General features: G+C 44.2%; 1 protein-coding gene across 2 annotated transcripts in view; it reads left to right on the forward strand.

The window, feature by feature from the left end:
• Window positions 1-4,340: 4,340 nt before the first annotated feature.
• LOC130123352 (partitioning defective 3 homolog) overlaps window positions 4,341-23,042 on the forward strand; it is a 315,854-nt gene continuing 297,152 nt past the window's right edge. For both annotated transcript variants that reach the window (XM_056292485.1, XM_056292486.1), the window contains exon 1: window positions 4,341-4,686. In XM_056292485.1, coding sequence (XP_056148460.1) covers window positions 4,567-4,686 — 120 coding nt within the window. In that variant the 5' untranslated portion in view covers window positions 4,341-4,566. The remainder of the gene's footprint in view (window positions 4,687-23,042) is intronic.

Genomic DNA, 23,042 nt, shown 5'->3' on the forward strand with positions numbered 1-23,042 from the left:
TGTAGACGTGTGTGACTATTGGATGGCAGCATAGCACAGCATGCTTTCCATTCACTAAAGTATAAAGTTTCCTGGCGGTGCCTGGCATATTGTTTACTGTGAATTCAGTTATCCTGTTCAGCATGTGACCAAATTTTTAACTTGTTCAGGATTGTCTCACACATTTGACATTGGGCCTGTGTAGGTAGCATCGCAGGATTCAGCAGTGTAATAGGGCTAAATGAGTAGTATGCACCATTCTGTTCAAATCAGCCAGGGACAACCATTCATTTGAGCTTTGGAGATTTGTGGTATTGCAGCAGGAAAAAAACAAAAACAAAACGACTCTAGTCAGCAGATTCATTATGTATGATTCAACACGTAGTATCATTTGAAATGTGCCCTCTAAGGCTAGATTCATATCAGAATCGAAAATGATTCATTCAATCATGATCTGCTTGTTCCTTCTGCGCTTATTTTCAGCTCCTATTAACTTCCTGGATGCTCCGCTGCACTCCAGGAATGTTCACACACACACGCTGATAGAGAGAGGGAGGCTGGGGTTGGGTCTGATTAAAACCTGTGGTCTCTCTCTCTCTCTCTCTCTCTCTCTCTCTCTCTCTCTCTCTCTCTCTCTCTCTCTCTCTCTCTCTCTCTCTCTCTCTCTCTCTCTCTCTCTCTCACACACACACACACACACACACACACACACACACACACAGAAATACATTCTCATAAGAAAACCAAGGCATGGCCTTACACACACACACACATACAGACAGACTCACATCAACAAGCTGATGTATACATCCCAACTTGTTCATGGTTTGTGTTTGTTGAAATGATGTTTGGTGCGATATACGGCACGGTATTGGAATCTATACCGCTCCATCTTAACATTACTTTTGGCCTGTCCGCTGAAAAGAATACCATTTGTTGTGTTTCACAATGACAATTTGAGTGCACGCTTCCCTTTCTTATTTACTTTTGGGGTTAAGGTTAGGTTTAGGGTTAATGTCACAACTAACAAGTGCAAAGGCAACATAAAAGTTCAGAGTCCGATTCAAACATTATGACATCTGGTAAGGTTGTGGTCGGTGGTCTGTGAGCGGTCCAGCTGCTAATCTTTAAAATAGCCCAACAGCTGGATGGTGGCAGAATATAGCGAAGCAATCCCACTTGTGATGTGCATGTAAACCGCACATGCTCTCCACGTGCACAGAGCTCTGCGGCTCTGGTCTCTCTCATTGTCCTCTGTGTCTGGACGTCATGTGCCCATCACTCCTGATGGGCACAATAACCCATGCTGCTCAGTCACGAGACAGGACAAATAAAAAAACACACATATGGCCGAGCCCTACAGCTTGACCTGTATCTCATTCTAAAAATTAAGCTATCAGATCGTTGTTTATTAAACTAATCCGCCAATGGGGTTAACTGCTGGCATCCCACTTATATAGTTCCATTTTTTTGTGATATGCCAGTGCCTTGAACATGACATCTCTAGCTAACTCCACCTGTCTGAGGGCAATGGAATATCCTTTAAGGTTTTCTTTTTCTGAATCTTGTATTTGGATTAAAAAAAGTAAGCATATCTATAGATACAAGTCCATATTTTGTTTTACATAAAATCTTTGGTATTATATATAACTGCTGCGCTGTGGCAGCTGTTCCAGGAAGTTTGCCAGATGGATCTGGACTGTTTCTCATTTAGGGGGTTTGGTTGCGTGTCAGACCAGGCTGGGACAATATAGTTAAAAATAGTAAAGGAAGCAGGTGCAGAAGAAACCCCGGGGCTTTTAAAAACTGACCGTGTGTAATAAAATGGACCGTGCAAAACTGGATTTGCGAGTGGACATCTTTGTTGAACAAAATCAACACATGAAGTCTGCACAGGCATGCATACGTGCACGAATGAGCGACGTGCAGGAAGACAGACGCAAACACACGCATGCGCAGTAGCGTGTCCACAGTACTGGGTGGCAGCTGGGACATTTAAGGTGACTTTTTTTCCTCTTTGACCTTTGACTCTTTTTATCACTAAGTACTTTTCAGCCCCCCAGCCACCCAACCAAAAATAAAATCCTTATGCCATCCTTTTTTTTCTTGCCAAGACTGGTCTACCTTGTGGCACTATTTTCACAGAAAAGAAAAAACGAAGGTCAGTTCATAGAATACGCAGTGAAGTAAGGGCAAATCTATGATGTAAAGATAAAAAGCTGTTGAGATAAATTGTTGATCAAGCCAAAAAAATAAAAAAAATAAAGGATGCTCCCCGAGACACAACATTGTAGTGTATTCGGGAGACAACCACAGGAACTGCCGCAACCGGGACGCGAACACGCATCACCCGCAACACGATAGACATTGCTGACCGCTCGACTAAAAGGTCCGACCCGTTAGCCAAGGGCTACCGAGCCTATTCATAGGTGACAGTTACATTGCCCCCTTCCTTCGGAATTCACGTCCCCGTGAATCGACACAGCCGGGACGCGAACCCGGAGCTCCCGTACCGCACGCGACAACGTTAATCGCTCGACTAAAGGGTTCGACTTGTTAGCCAAGGGCTACCGAGCCTATTCATCCATGATTGTTGCTTTAATGCAGCGAATTCGAGTGGAACCGCCACAGCCGGGACGCGAACTCGTCATTACTGCACCGCGAGGGACAGCGTTAACCAGTTGACTAAAGGGTCCGATGCGTTAACCAAGGGCCACCGGGCCTATTCATCTGTGATTGTTACATTATCTAACCATGGTACAATTTCTCTCTTGCCATGTGAAGCTAAGAAAACCACACGTCGTGATCAAGACGATGGTGGAACATTTGGCCCGCTACCTAAATGCTGCCGGTGTCATGCCAAAAAGTGATCGTCCTCCAAAAACTGATTGCTGTCCGAGGGTTTCACTTGCCAAAAAGTGATTGCAGGTCCCACCTTGTGACTTAAAGGTTGTTTATGCCTCATAGTGACTTGATTTAATTCACGGAGGTTATATTTTAAAGATTGTAGCACGCCCGGTACTTTTTTTTACCAGTTGAAATACCTTTAAAGGGTCAATACAAACCATAAAATGTACTTTTGCACTCGCCAAAAACTAATTGCAGCTCATACTTTGTGACTGAGGTTGTTTCTGCCTCAAAATAATTCGATCTAAATATTAAAGACAAGGCATTGTCAATAAATATTTAAATGAATATAAAAAATGAATATTTCAATATATAAACTGATACAACTTTAACAGGCTGCGCGCCGGCAATCAGTTTTTGGCAGACGATCACTATTTGGCACGAGGTTAGCTTCAGGGCTAGCCTGGGAACCAGACGAACGTGCAGCTCATGTTTTACTTTTGCTGTGGTATATACGTCCAGCATATACATCTCCATTATTTTACCCATTAAAAATTAGTAAACTGAAAGATTACATATGATTATTTTTTTATTATTGGTTTATCCAACTATAGTACATAAGATGTTAGAAGTTAATACTTTAAGAGAAGCTTTGATAGTGTGTCTTATTGTTATAGGTTAACTTCACAGCTACCTCTCCAGCTACACAATAGACAATTACAGACCTCCACGTTAACTCAGAAATAGTCAGATTAAATCTTATCAAGTGGTGTTCAGTGGCCTTACATCCTTCAGTGGGTCATGTGATTGATGGTGGCTCCGTGGTGAACAGCCATCTCCCAGCAAGAGCATCCTGTGTACATCTGTGTGGAGTTTGTATGTTCTCCATGTGTTTGTGTGGGTTTCCTCCCTCGATGCAAAGACTTGCATGTCAAGTGAAATGAAGTAGCTAAAGTGCCCACAGGACTGTGTGTGTGTGTGTGTGAGTGAGTGCGTGTGCGTGCGTGCGTCCGTGTGTGTTTGTTGATGGGATTGGGGGGGGGGCTTTGATGGACAGGTGACCTGTTCAGGATGTCTCCCTACTTTCTGCCCAACGCCCAACTCCAGTTTCCCTGTGACCCTAAACTGGATTAAGTGGGTATAGAACATAATGCAACAATGTCTTCACGCATGCTCAATAATCCAGGTAAGAAAATCAAAGAAAGTTGAATCAGTTCATCTGGACACAACGTTCTCTCAATAAACATTGTGTCCAGATGAACTGATTCAACTTTCATGTACAGTGTATATGCACAATGTATGAAACAGAATAAATTTCTTTGCCTTTTAAAATGGGATTCGCTTGTTCCTCTCGCTAAACCTGGCAACCTCGCATCAGACACTACCGGACTTGACCACCGCGGGGAGACGGTTTCCCAACCTCCCCCTTCTCTCGCCCCCCCCCCCGCTCCCATGAGCAGGCATTAGCTCAGCAGAGAGAGAGAGAGAGGGAGAGAGAGAGAGAGAGAGAGAGAGCGAGCGAGCGAAAGAGGGAGCTAAAACAGGTGGTCGGGGAAAAAAAAACACAGATAACAATGTCGTCCGGCGGGGAAAAGCGGAAAGATCTGTAGGTGTCGTCTCCACAAAGGACTCAAGGATCCGCGAACCCAAAGAAAATTCATGCTCCTTGCGTCCGTAGGACGGAGCGCTCTCCCTCGGTTTTACTCCGTGTTCTGAGGCAGAATATCGGATACTAAAACCATGAAAGTCACGGTGTGTTTTGGGAGGACCAGGGTGGTGGTGCCGTGCGGGGATGGAAATATCAAAGTCCACACGCTCATCCAGCAGGCTGTCATGAGATATAAGAAGGCCATCGCGAAGGTGAGTCCTCGCCACTTTGTTGTCCTGCGGCTTTTGTTTCCAGCGCCGCGACGTTTGGGAAAGCTTCGCGCAATATGGCGCAAACTTGAAACAAATGGAAAGAAGAGGGAGAGCTGCGTCTGTGTGTGTGTGTGTGTGTGTTTTGTGCAACGTCCCCCGCTTTATTTGCACGCAGTATAATATTATTGGGCTTTCAAAGAAAAGGGGCACCACCGCCCGTGTTCCTTGTGTTTGTAAACCCATGAAACTTCCTCCGGGATCTCAGTTGTGTCATTGAACAAAGTGATAGCCTCGCCTTGCAGCAGCCTCGGTTAAAACAGACTTTTGTGCACACATTTTTTTTCTTATCGGTGGTTTAAACATTTATGCACGTCTGCAGACTTGATAATAATGTGGTTATACGACTTTGCACAGATGCCCTTAAAAGTTGCAAGCCGAGATTAGCCTCGTAGTAGCAGGTTAGCCAGCAGACTGCGAAAGTGCGACCGCACTCTGAGGACTTTGAAAAGAGGGTTACGGTCTCTGTCGCAAACAACCCATCACACAGCATTAGCAAAGAGGCGCCTCTCTCGGTTATCTGTCTTTTGTGGAGTCGTACGCATTTTAGGGCGCATTTACACAAGGCTACGTCCACGGTTCTCACACTTTTAGTGACTAGATCATTATGGTGGCGAGGACGATTAGCCAAAGAGGCTATATAGCACGCCTGGCGATCAGTCAAGTAATGTCAGATGATAAGATCTGAGGTTAGATGAGAAGGGGGGAGCAGAAAGGTGCGATAATTGATCGTAAGAGTGTTTGTTTGGTTTACTGACATAAAGTAACTCCAAAAATGTCCTTAAACGAAGCCGTGGCTGCAAGGCTGCTTGACCACTTGGGCAAAGGCCCCGGAGGACAGAGGCAACCTCCAACGCAGAGCTCCAGTTGGAGACTATTTGCTGGCCCTGTCCTGACAGACGACTCTATCCCAGCCAAAGGTGAAGAAGTTAATTATGATGATGATGGGAATTAAAGTGGTAAACCCTAAATCGCGCATTGTGCACACTGTAATTTTAAGTTATGCAATTACCCTGGTGCAATTACCCTGGTTTTATGGGCAGTGCAAGATGAGACGCACCCTTGGGGGGTATTTGGGCTTGTGGCCAGTTATGTAGTGGTAAATAAAAAAAAGGTGGGTCAAATATAGATCCGGGTCAAATATAGATCCCAAGTCAGTCATTGACAGGCAAGCCACCGCCAATACAGGCAATATTTTTAGAATAGCATAGATTTTAAGTATTTTTCCCATTGAAGTACACTGGGATATTTGCAACCACTTACTCTCTGTTTGATACTTTTTACTTTGCAGTACACTGTGGAAATGAAGATTAATGTCAGACCTAAAAACGGTGGGTAACCTGTAGTCTGAAAATAAAGAGGTGGGCAAACTGTGCCCGAGTGTGTTTCCCCTCCACAGCACCACCGCTTCTGGCCTCATTGATGAATGTTGCTTTTCACACCAGCCATTATTCCATCTTATCTTTTTTGGCATGTAAATAAAAACTTCATTAAAATGCAGTCTAATCCATTAATATTATATTGGAAGAAGTAAGTTAGCCCATGCAAAATGGCAGTTTTGTCTAAGGGCCTATTATAAATCTGGTCGGCGGCCACTTGACAAGTTGATATTAAAATCGTCTGCCATCACGTTAAAGTACAATGAATTTTGATCTGGTACTTATTGATGTTGTGCATATGTATTTATAAGAGACAAGCTAGCTCTCATTAATAAGCAATGCTTCATCTTACTATGTGCCAACTTCAAGGCAGTCTCTTTTTGTTTCGGTGATCGTAACCTCGAAGTCATAGCGCTTGTCCTGTTGAATAATTCAGTGTGAGCGGAGTGCTGAAGAAGATGCCTCTCCCTCTCTCCCTCTCCCTCTGTCTCTGTCTCTCTCTTTCTCATGCTTGCTCATGAAGTTTAGAGGTTGGTGGAGTCCCACAGTGACGGTGACTTACCATGCAGAAATACTCTGTCCATCCGGCTCCTGTACTCAGGCTACGCTTCTTTGAGTCAGTGCAAAGGGGAGTTCTTTGTTGTTCTGGTCTTTTAAACGAGGGTAAACCAGCTTGTTTACCTTTCCATTGGAAAATATGGCTTTCTGAAGACACGTGACCTAATGCCTACTGTGAATTGTGGCGTGTTTTCGGTTTGGACACACTAGTCAGGATTTAGTGCATCACAGGCATCACACTTTCTGTTTTTTCATCTCAGGCTTCTGGTTGAAGTTGTGCGTGTTGGTGTTGCAGCGATGAAGTTGGTCAGAATAGTTGGTCAGCATGTAAGCTGCAAAAAATGTAGAAACTATTCGGGGGGGAAAAATGGGATTACATCCACTGAAGCATCCTCTCGAGTGGAACTGTGTTGTGCAGGCTTCTTTAAATTGCTGCGGATTTTACCCTGGCTGATTGATGTTGTAATATTCTTGGTTGGAAAATGTATATCAGCGCTGAAATGAAGACTTTGCTCTCTGTTTTCCTGGTAGTCGGGCAGAATTATAAGCCTTTAATGAGTACATGGAGAGGAGTTTGGTCGTAGTGTGTCGTCCTGCTCTATTACTTAGCTCTGCAGCGATAACATGGGGTGACTACGTTTCTCTGTTTGACATTTTAATATGAGCTCAGGCACCAAACACACTGTAAAATACGGGATTATTGATTCCGCTCCACAGTGAGACATCGTCATGTTAAAGAAATGGTCTCTGACTGGTACAAAATGATTAATCACACAATTAAAGCAAGTTACGTTAACTGCTCAAAACACCACGGGTAACCCAACACCTTGGTTGCACAAGTGTACCACTTTTACCAAATCTTGTGTTCAAGATAAACTGAATTATGAACTTGACGTCATGCCTTTTTTTTTCTTCTTCTTCTTTAACCTCCCAAAGTAGATGCGTTGCATTTTTTTGACATGAACGCCTGGGATATCTGGATACCAGCTGACACGGTAACTGGATATGGTGAGTGGTCAGATTGCCGGAGTACACATAACTCGGCAGAATGAGTTTATTACGAGTACTGAGAGAAACGGCAAATGTGTGCGAGGTTTGGGGCGGGGTGCCGCTGTTTAGAAAGCGAGGCGCTGTGATGGAAATCACAAATGGTCACAAATCAAATGCTTGTTATGGATCTCGCCAAGCTTTGATCTAAGCTGAGAGCTGAAGCTCTCCATGAACTCCTCACCCACAACTCTAAATAAAACCTCCCCGACCGGGGTTGTTTAGTTAGCACTCTTCTGCATTTATTTCCATCGGTTTCGGCCTGCCCAGTTTTCATCTGTGGCGTTTTCCTCTGGTGCTTTCTCGTCAAGTGAGTTTGTTCAGAAATCTCTGGTGCTCGGATTTTGAGTTAAAAAAATCACAGAGCTGATCTTATTGTGTGTGTATGTGTGCGCGTGTGTGTGTGTTTGTGGGTAGGGAGGGCGTTCAAAATTGTCCCACAGTGGTTTCCTCTGTTATTAGGGAAGAATGCATCCTACAGAGTCCCGGGCCAAATAGCATATATATATTAAAAAAAAAACTCAAAAGAAAAACTCAAGAGGGCCTTGAGTCGACTCATAACTCTGGCATTACAGACAAGTATGCTATGAAGGAGAGCTCCTGTGGCTGCTCACAAGCCTGCACGTGCACGCTCCTGGGTTTGTAAGCTCAGGCACGCACATACACAAGAGAGCTTCCGTCTTCACATTTACGATGTTAGACTTCCCTTTCTTTTCGGGGTTACCTAGGCCCCTCCGTTCTTCTGTGAGGCACTTTGTGACAGTCCTGTTTTGTCAGAGCATCAGTCACTTCGACTTGACGGGTAACACTGAACTTGGCATCACATCAAAACTTCTCAGTCTTGAGTCGGTTAATCAGAATCAACTTTTATCAACTTTATTGGCCAAGTATGCACATGGGGACTTTGCCTTCAGTACACAGCCACTCACTTCTAGCACTTGCAGACATCACTCACACAAATAAAGAAAAACAAAACAACAGACAAGACAACAAACTGGGCACGGCGTCCCAGTGGTTAGCACTGTTGCCTCACAGCAAGAAGGTTCTGGGTTAACCCGGGTCCTTCCTGTGTGGAGTTTGCATGTTCTCCCCGTGTCTGTGTAGGTTTCCAGCGGGTGCCCTGGTTTCTTCCCATCATCAAAAAGACATGTATTAGGGTTAAATGTATTCGGTATTAGACATGTATTAGGTAGACGGGGTTAATACTCTTGTCTGTGCCCCTGAGCAAGGCAATGGAAAGAAGAACTGGAGTTGGTTCCCGGGTGCTGCAGCTGCCCACTATGTTGTCTCTTTCTTTCTTAAAAAAAAACAAACCAGAAGAAATAAATGGAACAACAACAGGACATTGGAGGCAAGCATATAGTATGCACAACAGTTATGTGACTAATACAGGGGGTCTTGCTGTGGTTGTGTAAAGTTGGTGTCTGATTTTTATCTGTTCTTTTTTCTGTTCAGTGAACTTGAGGTAGATAGTCGCTTGTTTGCCCTCCTGTTTGGCTTAGCAGGTCAGGTGTTTCAGATAACGCCCTTGAATAGCAAACATAAATGAATGTAGTGTGTACAAAAACTTCACAAAGTGAGATGCAGGCAATGCCCCACCAACCACCCCCCACACACATGCATACAGACATACATCTGCGCAATTCAAAATGAATAAATGAACAGAAAAAAACAAAAACTGCTTGTATTTGTTTATTTATTTATTTGTTTATTGATTAATTGATTGATTGGCTGATTTCCCCCTTTTTCCTCCCCAATTGTACTTGGCCATTTACCCTACTTTCCGAGCCGTCCCGCTCGCTGCTCCACCCCCTCTGCCAATCCGGGAAGGGCTGCAGACTACCACATGCCTCCTCTGATACATGTGGAGTCGCCAGCTGCTTCTTTTCACCTGACAGTGAGGAGTTTCGCCCTGGGAATGTAGTGCATGGGAGGATCACATCATCCCCACCCCCCCCAACAGGCTCCCGACCAACCAGAGGAGGCGCTAGTGCAGCGACCAGGACACACACCCACATCAAGCTTCCCACACGCAGACATGGCCAATTGTGTCTGTAGGGTTACCCAACCAAGCTGGAGGTAACATGGGGATTCAAACCGACGAGCCCCTTGTTGGTAGGCAACAGAATAGACCACTACACTACACATCTACCCCCCTTACTTTTTGAGTATTTGTAACTCTGTGAAATCTGCAGTGATGTGTGTGGTGTCACAACTTGAGTCCATGCAGCCTCCATTCATAGCCTCACACTGACAGGAATTCGTGTGTGTGTGTGTGTGTGTGTGTGTGTGTGTGTGTGTGTGTGTGTGTGTGTGTGTGTGTGCGCGCGTGTGCGTGTGCACTTAAGTATTAGAACAGACGGCTGTAACATGACTTTGACCTGCCCATAAACAATAGGAGTAGGTGTCTAGTGCTGGGGTCTCATGACAGGCTGGTTGAAAATGGTGGTTGAGTATTGTCCCACACTTGACTTTAAAGGCCCCATGAAATGAAAAACGTAGTTTCATTCCGGTTTCCTCCTTTTAGCTACACTTAATTTACATCAATTTAACACCATGTTGCAGAAATTCACAAGATAGTGTTTTATGTTTGTGTTTTATAATGATGTTTCTCCGTTCCTGACAAATACTATATATATGTAGTATTTTTTTCCGAAACTGTCAATGGTGTTGTTATAAGTGCTCAACTAATGAGGAGAATATCAACCACATTAGCAGCTGATGAGTACACGATGCACGAAACAGGCCTGTACTGCAATGTATTAAACTTTTTTTCCTGTATCAGTATTGATATATCTATCTATATATCTATATATATAGATAGATATATATATATCTATATATATATATAGCCATCCATTATCTTAACCGCTTCTCCTGCTCTCAGGGTCGTGGGGATGCTGGAGTCTATTCCAGCAGTCATTGGGCGGCAGGCGGGGAGACACCCTAGACAGGCTGCCAGGCCATCACAGAGTTATGTCATCCTGCGCTTGCGGGTGTAAACTTACAAGAATTTCCAATGAATTGGGGATGAGCGTGAGAGAAGATAAGGGATCCTCACCAAATTGAACCTTGCCAATAGCATATCAGTGGTCACAAGTCCACATTCTTTCAGAAATGCCCGGCCATATCTGTAAACTATTGCCAATTTTTGGTAGTTATTTATTATAGCCAGGGTGATGGGTGAGAAAAATGATGAAATGGAAGATTTTTACAGTGAGAAATGAGAACCTCTTCTAGTTATACTGGAATTCACTCAGACTTGTCTCAGACAGTGCAAACTAAAGGTAATTTTACAAGACTGTATAATAATTTAATTTACTTTTTTTATTTTTTGAAGTGAATATCAAACTTTCCCTGAGGACATCACTAAACCACAACCTTATTTGTTCCTACTTTTGATATTAATCTATGTCTTTGAAACATTGGAAAATTGATTTGTGAAACATTCCTTCCCTGGCGGAGGAAAAAAGAAGACTAAGTAAATATTACAGTGTAGTGAAATTTTGACTTGCACTTGATGGTCTACTTGATGGTAGACTACTACAGGATTAAGATCAAGATGTACTTTATTAATCCCCATGGGGAAATTCATCTTCTGCGTTTAACCCATCCTAGCTGTGTAGCTAGGAGCAGTGGGCAGCTGCAGTGCCTGGGGACCAACTCCAGTTCTTCTTGCCATGCCTTGGTCAGGGGCACAGACAGGAGTATCAACCCTAACATGCATTACTTTTTGATGGTGGGAGGAAACCGGAGCACCCGGAGGAAACCCACACAGACACAGGGAGCACATGCAAACTCCACAAAGAAAGCACCTGGGACAGCCTGGGGTTCGAACTCAGGACCTTTTTGTTGTGAGGCAACAGTGCTAACAACTGAGCCACCGTGCTAAATAATAATAATAATACATTTTATTTCTGGGTGCCTTTCAGAGCACTCAAGGACACCTTACAGAACACAGTAAAAAAAAACAAAAAAAACAAACAACAACAAACAAGCAGCACTGTATCAGACAGCATAAAATCAAAACAAAGCAGGGTAGACAATAAGAAGTTAATACAACAGATAGGTATAAAATCAACAGCAGCACAAAACTCAATGAAGCGTGGATCAGACTGAATATGCTGGTTTGAGAAGGTATGTTTTGAGATGGGATTTCAAGGTTGAAAGAGAGTCAATGTTGGGAATGTCTTGTGGGAGAGAGTTCCATAGGCGGGGGGCAGAATGACTGAAGGCTCTAGACCCCATGGTAGTCAAGCGGGCCGATGGTGTAGTGAGTTGGAGAGCAGAAGAGGATCTAACAGTGCGGGAGGGTGTGTTGATATGAAGGAGTTAAGAGAGATATGAAGGAGCTAGGATTATTAAGGGCCTTAAAGGTGAGAAGCAGGATCTTGAGGTCCATCTATCCATTATCTCAACTGCTTATCCTGCTCTAAGGGTCACGAGGATGCTGGAGCCTATTCCAGCAGTCATTGGGCGGCAGGCGGGGAGACACCCTGGACAGGCTGCCAGGCCATCACAGAGTTATGTCATCCTGCGCTTGCGGATGTAAACTTACAAGAATTTCCAATGAATTGGGGATGAGCGTGAGAGAAGATAAGGGATCCTCACCAAATTGAACCTTGCCAATAGCATATCAGTGGTCACAAGTCCACATTCTTTCAGAAATGCCCGGCCATATCTGTAAACTATCGCCACTTTTTGGTAGTTATTTATTATAGCCAGGGTGATGGGTGAGAAAAATGATGAAATGGAAGATTTTTACAGTGAGAAATGAGAACCTCTTCTAGTTATACTGGAATTCCTACACGAGAGTTCAACAGAGTCTGTCTGAATTTGATGGGGAAAAGTGGATTGCATGTACAAATGTGAAACCATACTTGCCTCAGCTTAAAAAATAAAACATTGATTCAGCGTGATAGATTTTTTTGACTCATGGCTCGGTTGTCATTTCCATCTGACAGTCTCCTTTTTAATCTTGCACCATTTTCATTTTTGCGTGTTCACCAGCCGCAAGATATAATGAAATTCATTACACAAATCACTGGCTTTTATTAGTGTTCAACAGCCTTTGATCGTGCACAGAGCCTCGGGCTTGGTGGACCCGCACACTGAGCGAGGAAACTGCTGTTGCTGTTGTGGTCACATTCATAAGGATCCATACAGGCTACATGCACAGCGCCAGCAATACTGGAGAAAGACCACATCTTCAAATGAAGGCCTCTTGTATTTAAGGATGGTCCCAATTTGTGTAAAAGCGGGATAACATGGCGTGCGTTTAAGAGACGGGCTAATCGCACGCAGCCGTATGATGGCTTGGAAGGATCATAGCTCACATGCACACCAAGTGTACCAATTTAATGGATAATTCAAAGCCACTTTCTGTGCCGTGACTGTTACTGCTCTGCAGTGAGTGTCCTCATGGAGAATGTTAAGATAACATGGATATGCTTTATTGAGCCCCATGGGGAAATTCATCCTCTGCATTTAACCCATCCTAGCTGTGTAGCTAGGAGCAGTGGGTAGCTGCAGTGCAGTGCCCGGGGACCAACTCCAGTTCTTCTTTCTTATTGCCTTGCTCAGGGGCACAGACGGGAGTATTAACCCTAACATGCATGTCTTTTTGATGGTGGGAGGAAACCGGAGCACCCGGCAGAAACCTTCGCATACACGGGGAGAACATGCAAACTCCACACAGAAAGGACTGGGAATGGCCTGGGGTTTGAACCCAGGACCTTCTTACTGTGAGGCAACAGTGCTAACCACTGGGTCACTGTGGTGCCCAGTTAATTAATGTAACCCTGAACCCTCGCAGTATCAGGTAGCTCAGTTCCCCTAGATCATTCAAGTGGTTAGTCATTGATGTCATGGGTTCAAGTTCAAGTTATTTGTTAGTCTGATAAGTTTGAGTATATTGGGAATATTACATATTGTTTTCATGGAAGGAGCAGCTGTTTCTATGTGGCCTCTATGTAATCAGGGAATTTTTCAAGATATCTATCTATCTACCTATCTATCTGTCTGTCTGTCTGTCTGTCTGTCTATCTATATCATATGTGCTCACATATGCAAAAAGACCGTACTTAAAAATCCACCTGAGGTTCATCACTTTTAACTATTTGGTCATAAAGTATAATATCAAAACAAAACTAGTTGTTGAAAAATTATCTCAAATATTTCAGACCTCGCCCTGTGATGGCCTGGCGGCCTGTCCAGGGTGTCTCCTCGCCTGCCACCCAATGACTGCTGGAATAGGCTCAAGCATCCCTGTGACCCTGAGAGCAAGATAAGTGGTTAAGATAATGGATGGATGGATTTCAGACCTCATTTTAGATTCTTATCATTAGTTATCATCCTTGAATTAACAATTACAGTATAGTGAGTTATTGTCCAGCTCTACCTATATGATACTTGGTGTAGGTGTGGTAGATCCAGCCAGATATTTTCCAGCACTGGATTTAATCCCTCTGGTCCAGCTACAGGTTCCCCGCTTCCAAAATGGACAGAATGATTGATTTAAAACTCGTCTAATGATCCGTGGTCCACGGATTGACACCTGACATCACTATTGAGGGGCCTGGCCCCAAGGCATGAACTTATATTTGTTTAAGAAGACAAAGTAATTCTTAACATCTACTTTAATGGCCCAAAACGACTTAACCTTAACCTTAGCATTTGCTGGATGAAAGTTGATACTGCAGTAAAAGTTTTCAAAAATTGTCCAATTAAATCATATATTTTCACAATAGGAGTGAGGCTTGCGGTAAGCCACATCAACGCACATCTCTTTTTGTTTTCTTCCTCTCAGGATACATGGAAATGTACAGGTTAGTTCTTGCATTGTGCGAGTGATGACGCCTGTACAACCCGGTTTTCCCACAGTGTTTTTTGCTGTGCTGAGCACTTTACACAGCTGGTTTTTTTCCTCTCTCTCACCTCATTTACACCGTTTCCCCCATGAGGGATTTACCTGTGAGCTGTCACATTTACCAAAGGTAGACATTGCAAAGTTGATGTTATAATGAAAAGGCCACTTTTTAGGCGTCTGTCAGCGCGGCCTCCCTGGAGGTGGGGTGGGTGGGTGGTAGGGGGGCGGTGCAGCCATCAGCGGATGTGGAGCAGCTCTTTCGGCCCGCTGATGGAGCAAGAGATGTGATCTCTTCTGAGTCGGCGCTCATGTTTTTCAATGTACATTTTGGCCGATTCCCTGGATTGTGAGCATCTCTAGCAGGTGCTGCACGATGCAGTGTAAAGTGGCCTACCAGCATAATAAGCTAGCTATGACAACTGGAAGGGTTAAATCACAAATCACCCTACAAGTAGATGAGACAATTCTTCCTTTGTCCCTAGATGTACTGATAGAGGAACGTTTGGTAATGAAATAAGCGCCAGGGAGAGAAGCTATAATTAAGCAGGCATGTTTAATTTTGTAGAGGATGGTGCTCATGGTTAAAATATTGACTGTTTTTGACAGGGGGAGGGGATGTGCAGTTGTTGGTGTATTCCCTGGATGCATGATTAACAATTTTACATCAGTTTTAAGCACATGAACCTTTTAGCAACATAGCAGTTAGATCCACATGTAGCATCTGCTGTTCAGAAAACAGGCACATAGTACATGTACCAAACCGGGCTCGCAGAAGCACAGAAAATGGTGCGCACTTCCAAAAGTGCACAGAAGGTGAAGCGTTGGAAGGTGTTCTCTGATTGAATGCAATGCCTACTGGTTTGCAGGGGGGGACCGGCCTCCTACTGAAACCATGGTTAATGGGAGCCAAGATCATAACACTTCATGACAGAGTGCCTAAGTGGCTTACAGAGTGCTATGCAAACAGATTACTTCAAGCCTGGCGGGGGTCCAGTTTGCCGGGGGTTTGGCACCCCAACTGTGTGCACCGAGTCCGGCTACATATGGCGTCCCGTGTCCCCAGGGGGGCCCTCATGAGAAACCAAAAATGGGCCAACAACTGCTGGCACCCCGTTTTCCAGCTGACTGACACTTAAGAAAGCGTCACGAGGAATTGAGGTCCTTCTGATGTGCTGCTGCGTGGAAGGGTGGTGTTTTCAGGTCAAGTCCCTCGCCCTCCCCTCATCGCCGTTTAGCCGTAGGCCTTCTTCCATAAACAGAGGAAGTGCCTGAATATAAACCAGCATAGAGAAAGGGGGCGAGGGATCTTTTTTGTAACATTTTATTGTATCGGCCTGTCTTTGATTGGCTTGTAAAGTTGTTGTGTGTCTCTCCGTGCGGACCAGAACTTTCCGCTGCGCTGTACCTAGATGTGGTTCGTTTATGAAGAAGACTGTTCATGCAGCTTCACTGAACAGTGCGTTTATGGAAAACCAGGGTGTGTTGCTGAGAGAGCGTTGGGCTGGGTTTGTCCACGCTGACCCGTGAGCACGGTGGGAGAATGTGGTGGTTGTAGATCCGGCCCACAAGCACGAGTCCCGGATGAGGAGAGAGGCAAGAAGGGGGTGACTTGTCAAGCCTTCTACTGTATACCTTTCAAATGAAAGGTTGATGTTTTTAGTTTTTCCCCCATTTTGAAAAATCTGCCCCTTCTAATGAGTCATTTCTACCATTCAAGCAAAACTTTCCTGTTTATTATTGAAGCTTGAAGCTCTTAGAGTAACTTAATTTGACAAAGAGTGCATTTTTAAAATGGTCCCAATTTGTGGTGGTGGTGTTCAATGGGTCTTTTTCAAAAATGTGTGTGGCATTGAGAAACCCACACATGTCCTAACAGTCCACTCTGAAAACACTGTTAACGCATGCTAGACACACTGACTTTATTTTCTCCTCACTGAAATTCACTCTTTCATTCTGCTTCTTTAATGAACTCGGCTGACCTCAGCTCAGGTTGAATTTACACAGGAGTGTTGTGGTTCCAGCTGAGGTACAATTGAAATAGTCTCTCAACTGTTAGTTATGCTAAGCTGGCCAGGCATAACTGGGTAGTCATCAACTTTCTCCCATAATAAGCATGGTGGTTACAAAGCCCAGACATTGTCTCTATGAGACGGCACAAATGGACAATGTTCTCTTTAGATTTGCAACTCGTCTGTCTGTCTTTGTCTGTCTGTCTGTCTGTCTGTCTGTCTGTCTGTCTGTCTGTCTGTCTGTCTGTCTGTCTGTCTGTCTGTCTGTCTGTCTGTCTGTCTTCATGCTATGACTTTCTTTAGACTCAAGATTTTGTCTCTCTGTTCTGTTTCTGCTAGTTTTGTGATTCTCGGCTCTCTTTCACATTTCTGACTTGGCTCTTGCTCTTTGACTTTGCTCTTGCCCTGGCTCTTGCCCTGACTCTTTCTCTGCTCTTTCTGTCTTATACCACTGCTAGATCGCTCGCCGTTATTTCCACTCCATATAAGTAACATAACTTGAAATTGACCATTACTTTGCTGCAGGCTTATCCCAGCAAGTATGTCTATGTATATTTTGATTCAGCCTGTCAAATTTGTGTGTCCCAAAAAGGTGGCCAGGTGTTTATGAAGGCTGGTCACTGTAGCAGGAAAAGTTGAATCCTCATATTATCTAAGCATGTGTCTACACAGACAGACATGTTCACTGTCTTAAGGGTCTTTGAACAAGATACCGACCGGCCGCCCCCACATCCCCATTGTGCTCACTCATTGTAAATCGCTCTGGATTAGAACGTCAGCTAAATGTAACATGAATGCACGCTTGTCTCCAACTGTGGCCTGCTGGGAAACTAGCCTTTTCCATCAGCTGCAGTGGCGTTTGTCATTTCAACGCACACACGCCAAGTGAAATGTCAAGGACTGTGTATGGAGCGCTGAGCACAGGCGAAGGATTGTCTGCGAGGAATGTGAGGACATTGCATAAAAAAAAAAAGAATGACATATCAGATCTACTGCGAGGCTGCATTGAGAAGATTACAGATGGCAGATCTGAATGTGTCTGTGGATCCTACTTTCTTTTATAGTGGTTATTCCGTTTTCTCATCCTCAGTGCGCTTTAAAGTGCTGCTTTAGTTGTTTAACACATGGTCTTTCTTATAACTCCTTTAGCTCGATTTGATTTTTTTTATTTTCTCCCCAATTTTACCTGGCCAATTACTCCACTCTTCCAAGCCATCCTGGTCGTTGCTCCACCCCCTCTGCCGATCCGGGGAGGGCTGCAGACTACCACATGCCTCCTCCGATACACGTGGAGTCACCAGCCGCTTCTTTTCACCTGACAGTGAGGAGTTTCACCAGGAGGACATAGTGAGTGGGATGAGGATCACGCTATTCCCCCCCCCCCCCAAACAGGCGCCCCAACCGACCAGAGGAAGCGCTGGTGCAGCGACCAGGACACATACCCACATTCGGCTTCCCACCTGCAGACATGGACAATTGTGTCTGTAGGGACGCCCGACCAAGCCGGAGGTAACACGGGGATTCGAACCGGCGACCCCCGTGTTGGTAGGTAACGGAATAGACCACTACGCTACCCAGACGCCCCAGTTTTTTTCTTTTTAAAATTTTATTCCACCCCCCCTCACTACTTTTGCAATTCCGTGAGATGCCTCATGCAAGACGGCTGAAATGTGACTTTCCCCCCTTCAGCTATTCCAGCCCTGGCCACCTAGCTGTTAATTACTGACAGCTAAGTGTGAAACCGGGTGGTTTATTGTTTAGCCAAAAAAAAACCCAACAAAAAACAAAATGGCCTCAACTTGATGTGTGTTTGCCATGGAAACAAAGATACTCTTCAAAGGAGGAGCGGCCCTGAATTAGCATAGGCTGCTTTTATTTTAGGCGTGCTGTGATGCACAAGGCTTGGTGTTGGACCATGGAAAATCAAATTCCACAGAGAGCAAAAAGAGATCCTACATTAGCATAGCCCAAATGATTTATGAGTGTAGATTAATGATGTCCCTTGAAATTGAATTCAGTACTCAGGCTGATGAAGCTTTGTCTGCTAAATATAGGACAAGCAAGGCAAGAGTGCTCTGCCTTTGACAGATAGATGATTATTGGCCTTTGGGCAGGGCAGGGGCATCAAGAGCTCGAGCGTCAACCCCAGAGCTGGAATTTGGATCATTTGACTGTGGTTTATACCAAGGCCACTGTGCAACACTGTGAATCAAATGTTTTTTTTTCACTTAACAGTGTTTGGGTTTGGCTATTATGTCAAATATGTCAGGAAGCAGCTCAACAATAGCTCTGCACTTTTACTTTTATTGCTATATCTAGCCAGAACAGATAACGGGGTTATCATTTAGCCCTTGCCGAAACGGCAAAGTGGTAAACTTGTTTTAACATTAGGAATTGTTAGAATAGTTAACATGTTGATAGGCCATCCCCCACCCCCCCAAATGTGTTACCACAGATCAACGGAAGGCCTTTATTTACCGACACTATACTAAGCCCATCATCATCTCCGGTTTGGGTGTCTGTTTTCAACATGGCTGGGCCACACTTGACAGAAAGCTTGTCAGTGTCTACGCACTGATAAAATATCCTCCATGTACACAGGTGAGAACAATGCTCATAGCATAATGGATAAGCTGTCCCACAAGGGAGAAGTCACAGGCTTGACCCCTGCAGCTGTCAATTGTCCATCAATGTCAATTGCCCTTGAGCCAGGCTCTGACCACTTACACACTCCCAAGGTACCCTTTTCCCTAAGGGTCTTCCCCTCACCTTTGACCCCTGTGGGGGTGGGTACAGGAGCAGTTTTATATGTCTTACATGGACAAATCAAGATGTATATTTCTATTGAGACAGTGGGTAATGTGGTAGAAATGTTACCCCCCCCCCCAAAAAAAAGGAAAAGAAAAACAACTCCCATTCTCCAATTGGTGTCCATATCCGGCTCTGTTACTGCCCATCAGTACACTCACCTATGTACAAGCACACATGCATGATTGGTCCTTACCTTTAATATTTGCCTCCAACATATAATTGCTTGTGTACCATATTCATCCATCAAGGATGATGATGATGGCCATGACAAACCTAATCAGTCCTTTATGAAAGAGTGGTTCTGACAAGTATGCAGATGGCCAAAAAGGCCAGTCTGAGCACAAAACACCCTATAGCACATTGGATATGATACAGAGATGTTTCCAGAGGAAGAGCTGTTTGGTTTGAACTTGCATTGTTGCCTTTTCAACATGGCACTGTGGATTCCTTTGGACTCTGATATATCTGAGCCCGCCTTGATCAGAATTTGCCAGGTGATACGATCCTTGATGAGGCTTTCACAGTACTTCAGCTCTGTATTGAAGCTCTTGAAGGATGTCTTTGGAATGTCCTTGTAGCATGTCTTTTGGCCACCAAAGGACATTTTCTTTGGGAGACGACCATCAGTTATTCCAGTCACATGACCGGCCCACCTGACCTGCGAGTTGACCTGCAGAGTGTGGCTGCTCGGCATGTCTGCATGGATAAGGGCCTCAGTGTCTAGGATTCTGTCCTGCCACTTGATGCTCAGGAACGTCCTCAAACAACACAGGTGGAAATGATTCAACTTCCTGGCATGATGTTCGTAGACAGTTCAAATTTCAAAGCCATAATTGAGGATCGGTCTAATCATAGCCTGATAAACCTTCTGTTTGGTTGGCGCATGTGCACACACACACACACACACACACACACACACACACACACACACACACACACACACACACACACACGCACAGATTTATCTTTAGGTAAATGCTTCTCTTTATTTATATGGACTGGCAGCCTGTCCAGGGTATCTCCCCACCTGCCGCCCAATGACCGCTGGGATAGGCTCCAGCATCCCTGCGACCCTGAGAGCAGGATAAGTGGTTTGGATAGTGAATATATATATATATAAAATCCAGTGTGTCAAGTAAATTCTTTATTAGACATTATTATTTGTTGTCTATGAGTCTCATAAAGAATTTACTTGACTCACTGGATTATTTTGCTCCTTATTTGTTGAGCACTTTCCCTACCGTTGAGTGTTTCTTTAAACAAAGTTTTTTATATATATATATATATATATGTGTGTGTGTGTGTGTGTGCGTGCGTGTGCGTGCGCGCACATTATATGTATTGCATTGGAGTTTGTGTTTTATGTGCGTAAGTTCAACTGATCAGCTAAAGTGCAGCATTCAATAAATAGCCAGATCTGTGGTCAACGCATGTGTTAAAAGGTCACCAATTTCATCAAAATAGTCCCGTGTTTACACTCTGTAACAAACCCAGGTGCACTGTCTGTACCACAGCGTTTGACGTGTTCCAAAAAATGTCTCGTCAAAGAGAAATTCCCACCATAACCACTGCTTCCCTTCAGCTGCAGTCTGCTATGCATGGCACACATGCTGCTTGACAGGAAAAGCCACTCTATGGTTGACCAGTCGATGATGGAAGGCTTTATGTATTTGCCTGCTGTACTGACTGAAACAGGCTGTCTGCTATGTGGAGCCCATTTTTCGCTTCCTGCGGCCGAGTATGGTTCCTCGTGTAGTCTTGAGCTCAGTCATTGTTTACCATAATACCCACCTTTGTAAACTTCCCCCTGCGCACTTGCACAGCTAATGAGAGATTGTGCCGATCTATGTATCCAAATTAGGGCCGAGGATCTAAACACTGGTCACCACCACCGGTCGTCCAGAGCTCCCTTCTCGAGTGCGTTGCTGGACCATTGCCTGTCGGATGTGTCTGGCTAAACACAAAGTGGCACGCGACAGAGATTCCCACCATGTCTGCCTCTCCGCTGCTTGGAGGATGAACGTTGGGCTGAGAGTTGTATGCTGAACACAGCCCGATTCAAGCATATGATTCCAGCATGTTGGAGAACCTGTTAAGTCAGAGTTAATCAGTAATGTTGCCATACATGAAGGTGGTGTTTGTTGCCCACTCAACCCGAATCTTAATTGCAAACTGGTTTTTGTACTGATGCAAAACACCCTGTTACCTTTCTGCCAAGAATTTAGTGGGCTATAAACGATGGTACAGGTGCACATAGTAATTAAAACTGACAGTGATCACCTTAGTGCCCTGCACCTTAAACTTTGACAGATGTGTTTTGGTATTGGAAACAGAAACGTCAGTCTCAGAGATCACTCAGATCTTTAGAGAGGAAGTGTATTTGTTGACTTCGGGGCCCTATCACTTCTGTGGCGGATACTGTGGAGGGTCCTGGCCTGCTTCTGGGGAGCATGTTGGACTCTTTCATAATTATGTTTGTCATTGTTTCAGTATAACTTATATAATCGTGAAATTGGCAGTAGCAAAGATTCTCCTCTAAATAAATAGTCATTAAAGGGAAAGTTCACCCATTTTCCACATTATCTCCATCTGTCTGCAAAAGGAATTGCACATTAAAAAACATCTGCAGTTGTTCCCGATCATTTCTGCATCTTTGGCGCAGCAGTAACTGATATTGTTTTTTCTTTTCTGGCCGCCAAGTGATGTGTCGTGATGTCATTTGGCGGCGTGAAAAAATACAGCTTTGCAGGGTTTGAATACTCTAATCTACCCTGAAGATGCTGTTCAAAAAACATTCTCGTTTTCTCGACTAAGCTATGTTCCATTGGTGTAAAAGACCTCTTACAACACTAGCTCGCAATGCATTGTGGTATTTGTAGGCGCTGTGGGAAAGACTCTGAGCAGGACAACACAGATTTCTCTGTCAGTATAGTACACAGTGAGGACTTTATTGAGTCAGTTCACTACATTACTCATCAGTACTGACTGCACATACACAAAGCCATCGGTGAAATTTCCCTTTAAGTTACTATCCCTCTGCCGAACTAGGTGACACAATGACGATTCAGCCTGTTGTCTGCTGATGACAGCCCTCGTCTAAAACTGAATGCCGAAAAAAAATACTGAACTGGAATGTTTGAGATTTCCACTGTAAGTTTCACTTATTCCGCTATAATTTATGTAATAATTGTGAGTCTTTCCACTATAACTTGTGTAATCGTTATTTGCCTCATTTCACGGTTATTGTAAATCTGTTATCGTGTTGTCTTCTCTGTTCACTCGGCACCTATTTCTGATGCCCTTCTTGAGGTTTCTCCCATTTTATTTTTTCCTGATAAGTTTTTTTTCGGTGGCGTTGAGGGTCTGTGGATAGAGGGTGTTGTACAGAATGTAGTGTAATTGCAAAGGGCTCTGGGACTGAGCTGTGACTTAGGACTACACATGTAAATATGTCTCGACTTGAAAACTTGGTAAACCAAGAATAGTGGGAAATTATATCTTCTTCCCCTGTGACAAAGGACCCTCAGGTGCCAATGCTGCATGACTGGAGTTTACGTGCTGACATGTAGTTTTGCTGAAGGTAGTTACCTAATTGAAAGGTATAAAGGAAGCATTAAGTCTCTTACA

Source organism: Lampris incognitus, chromosome 14, assembly GCF_029633865.1.
Source record: "Lampris incognitus isolate fLamInc1 chromosome 14, fLamInc1.hap2, whole genome shotgun sequence".
Lineage (NCBI taxonomy): Eukaryota > Metazoa > Chordata > Actinopteri > Lampriformes > Lampridae > Lampris > Lampris incognitus.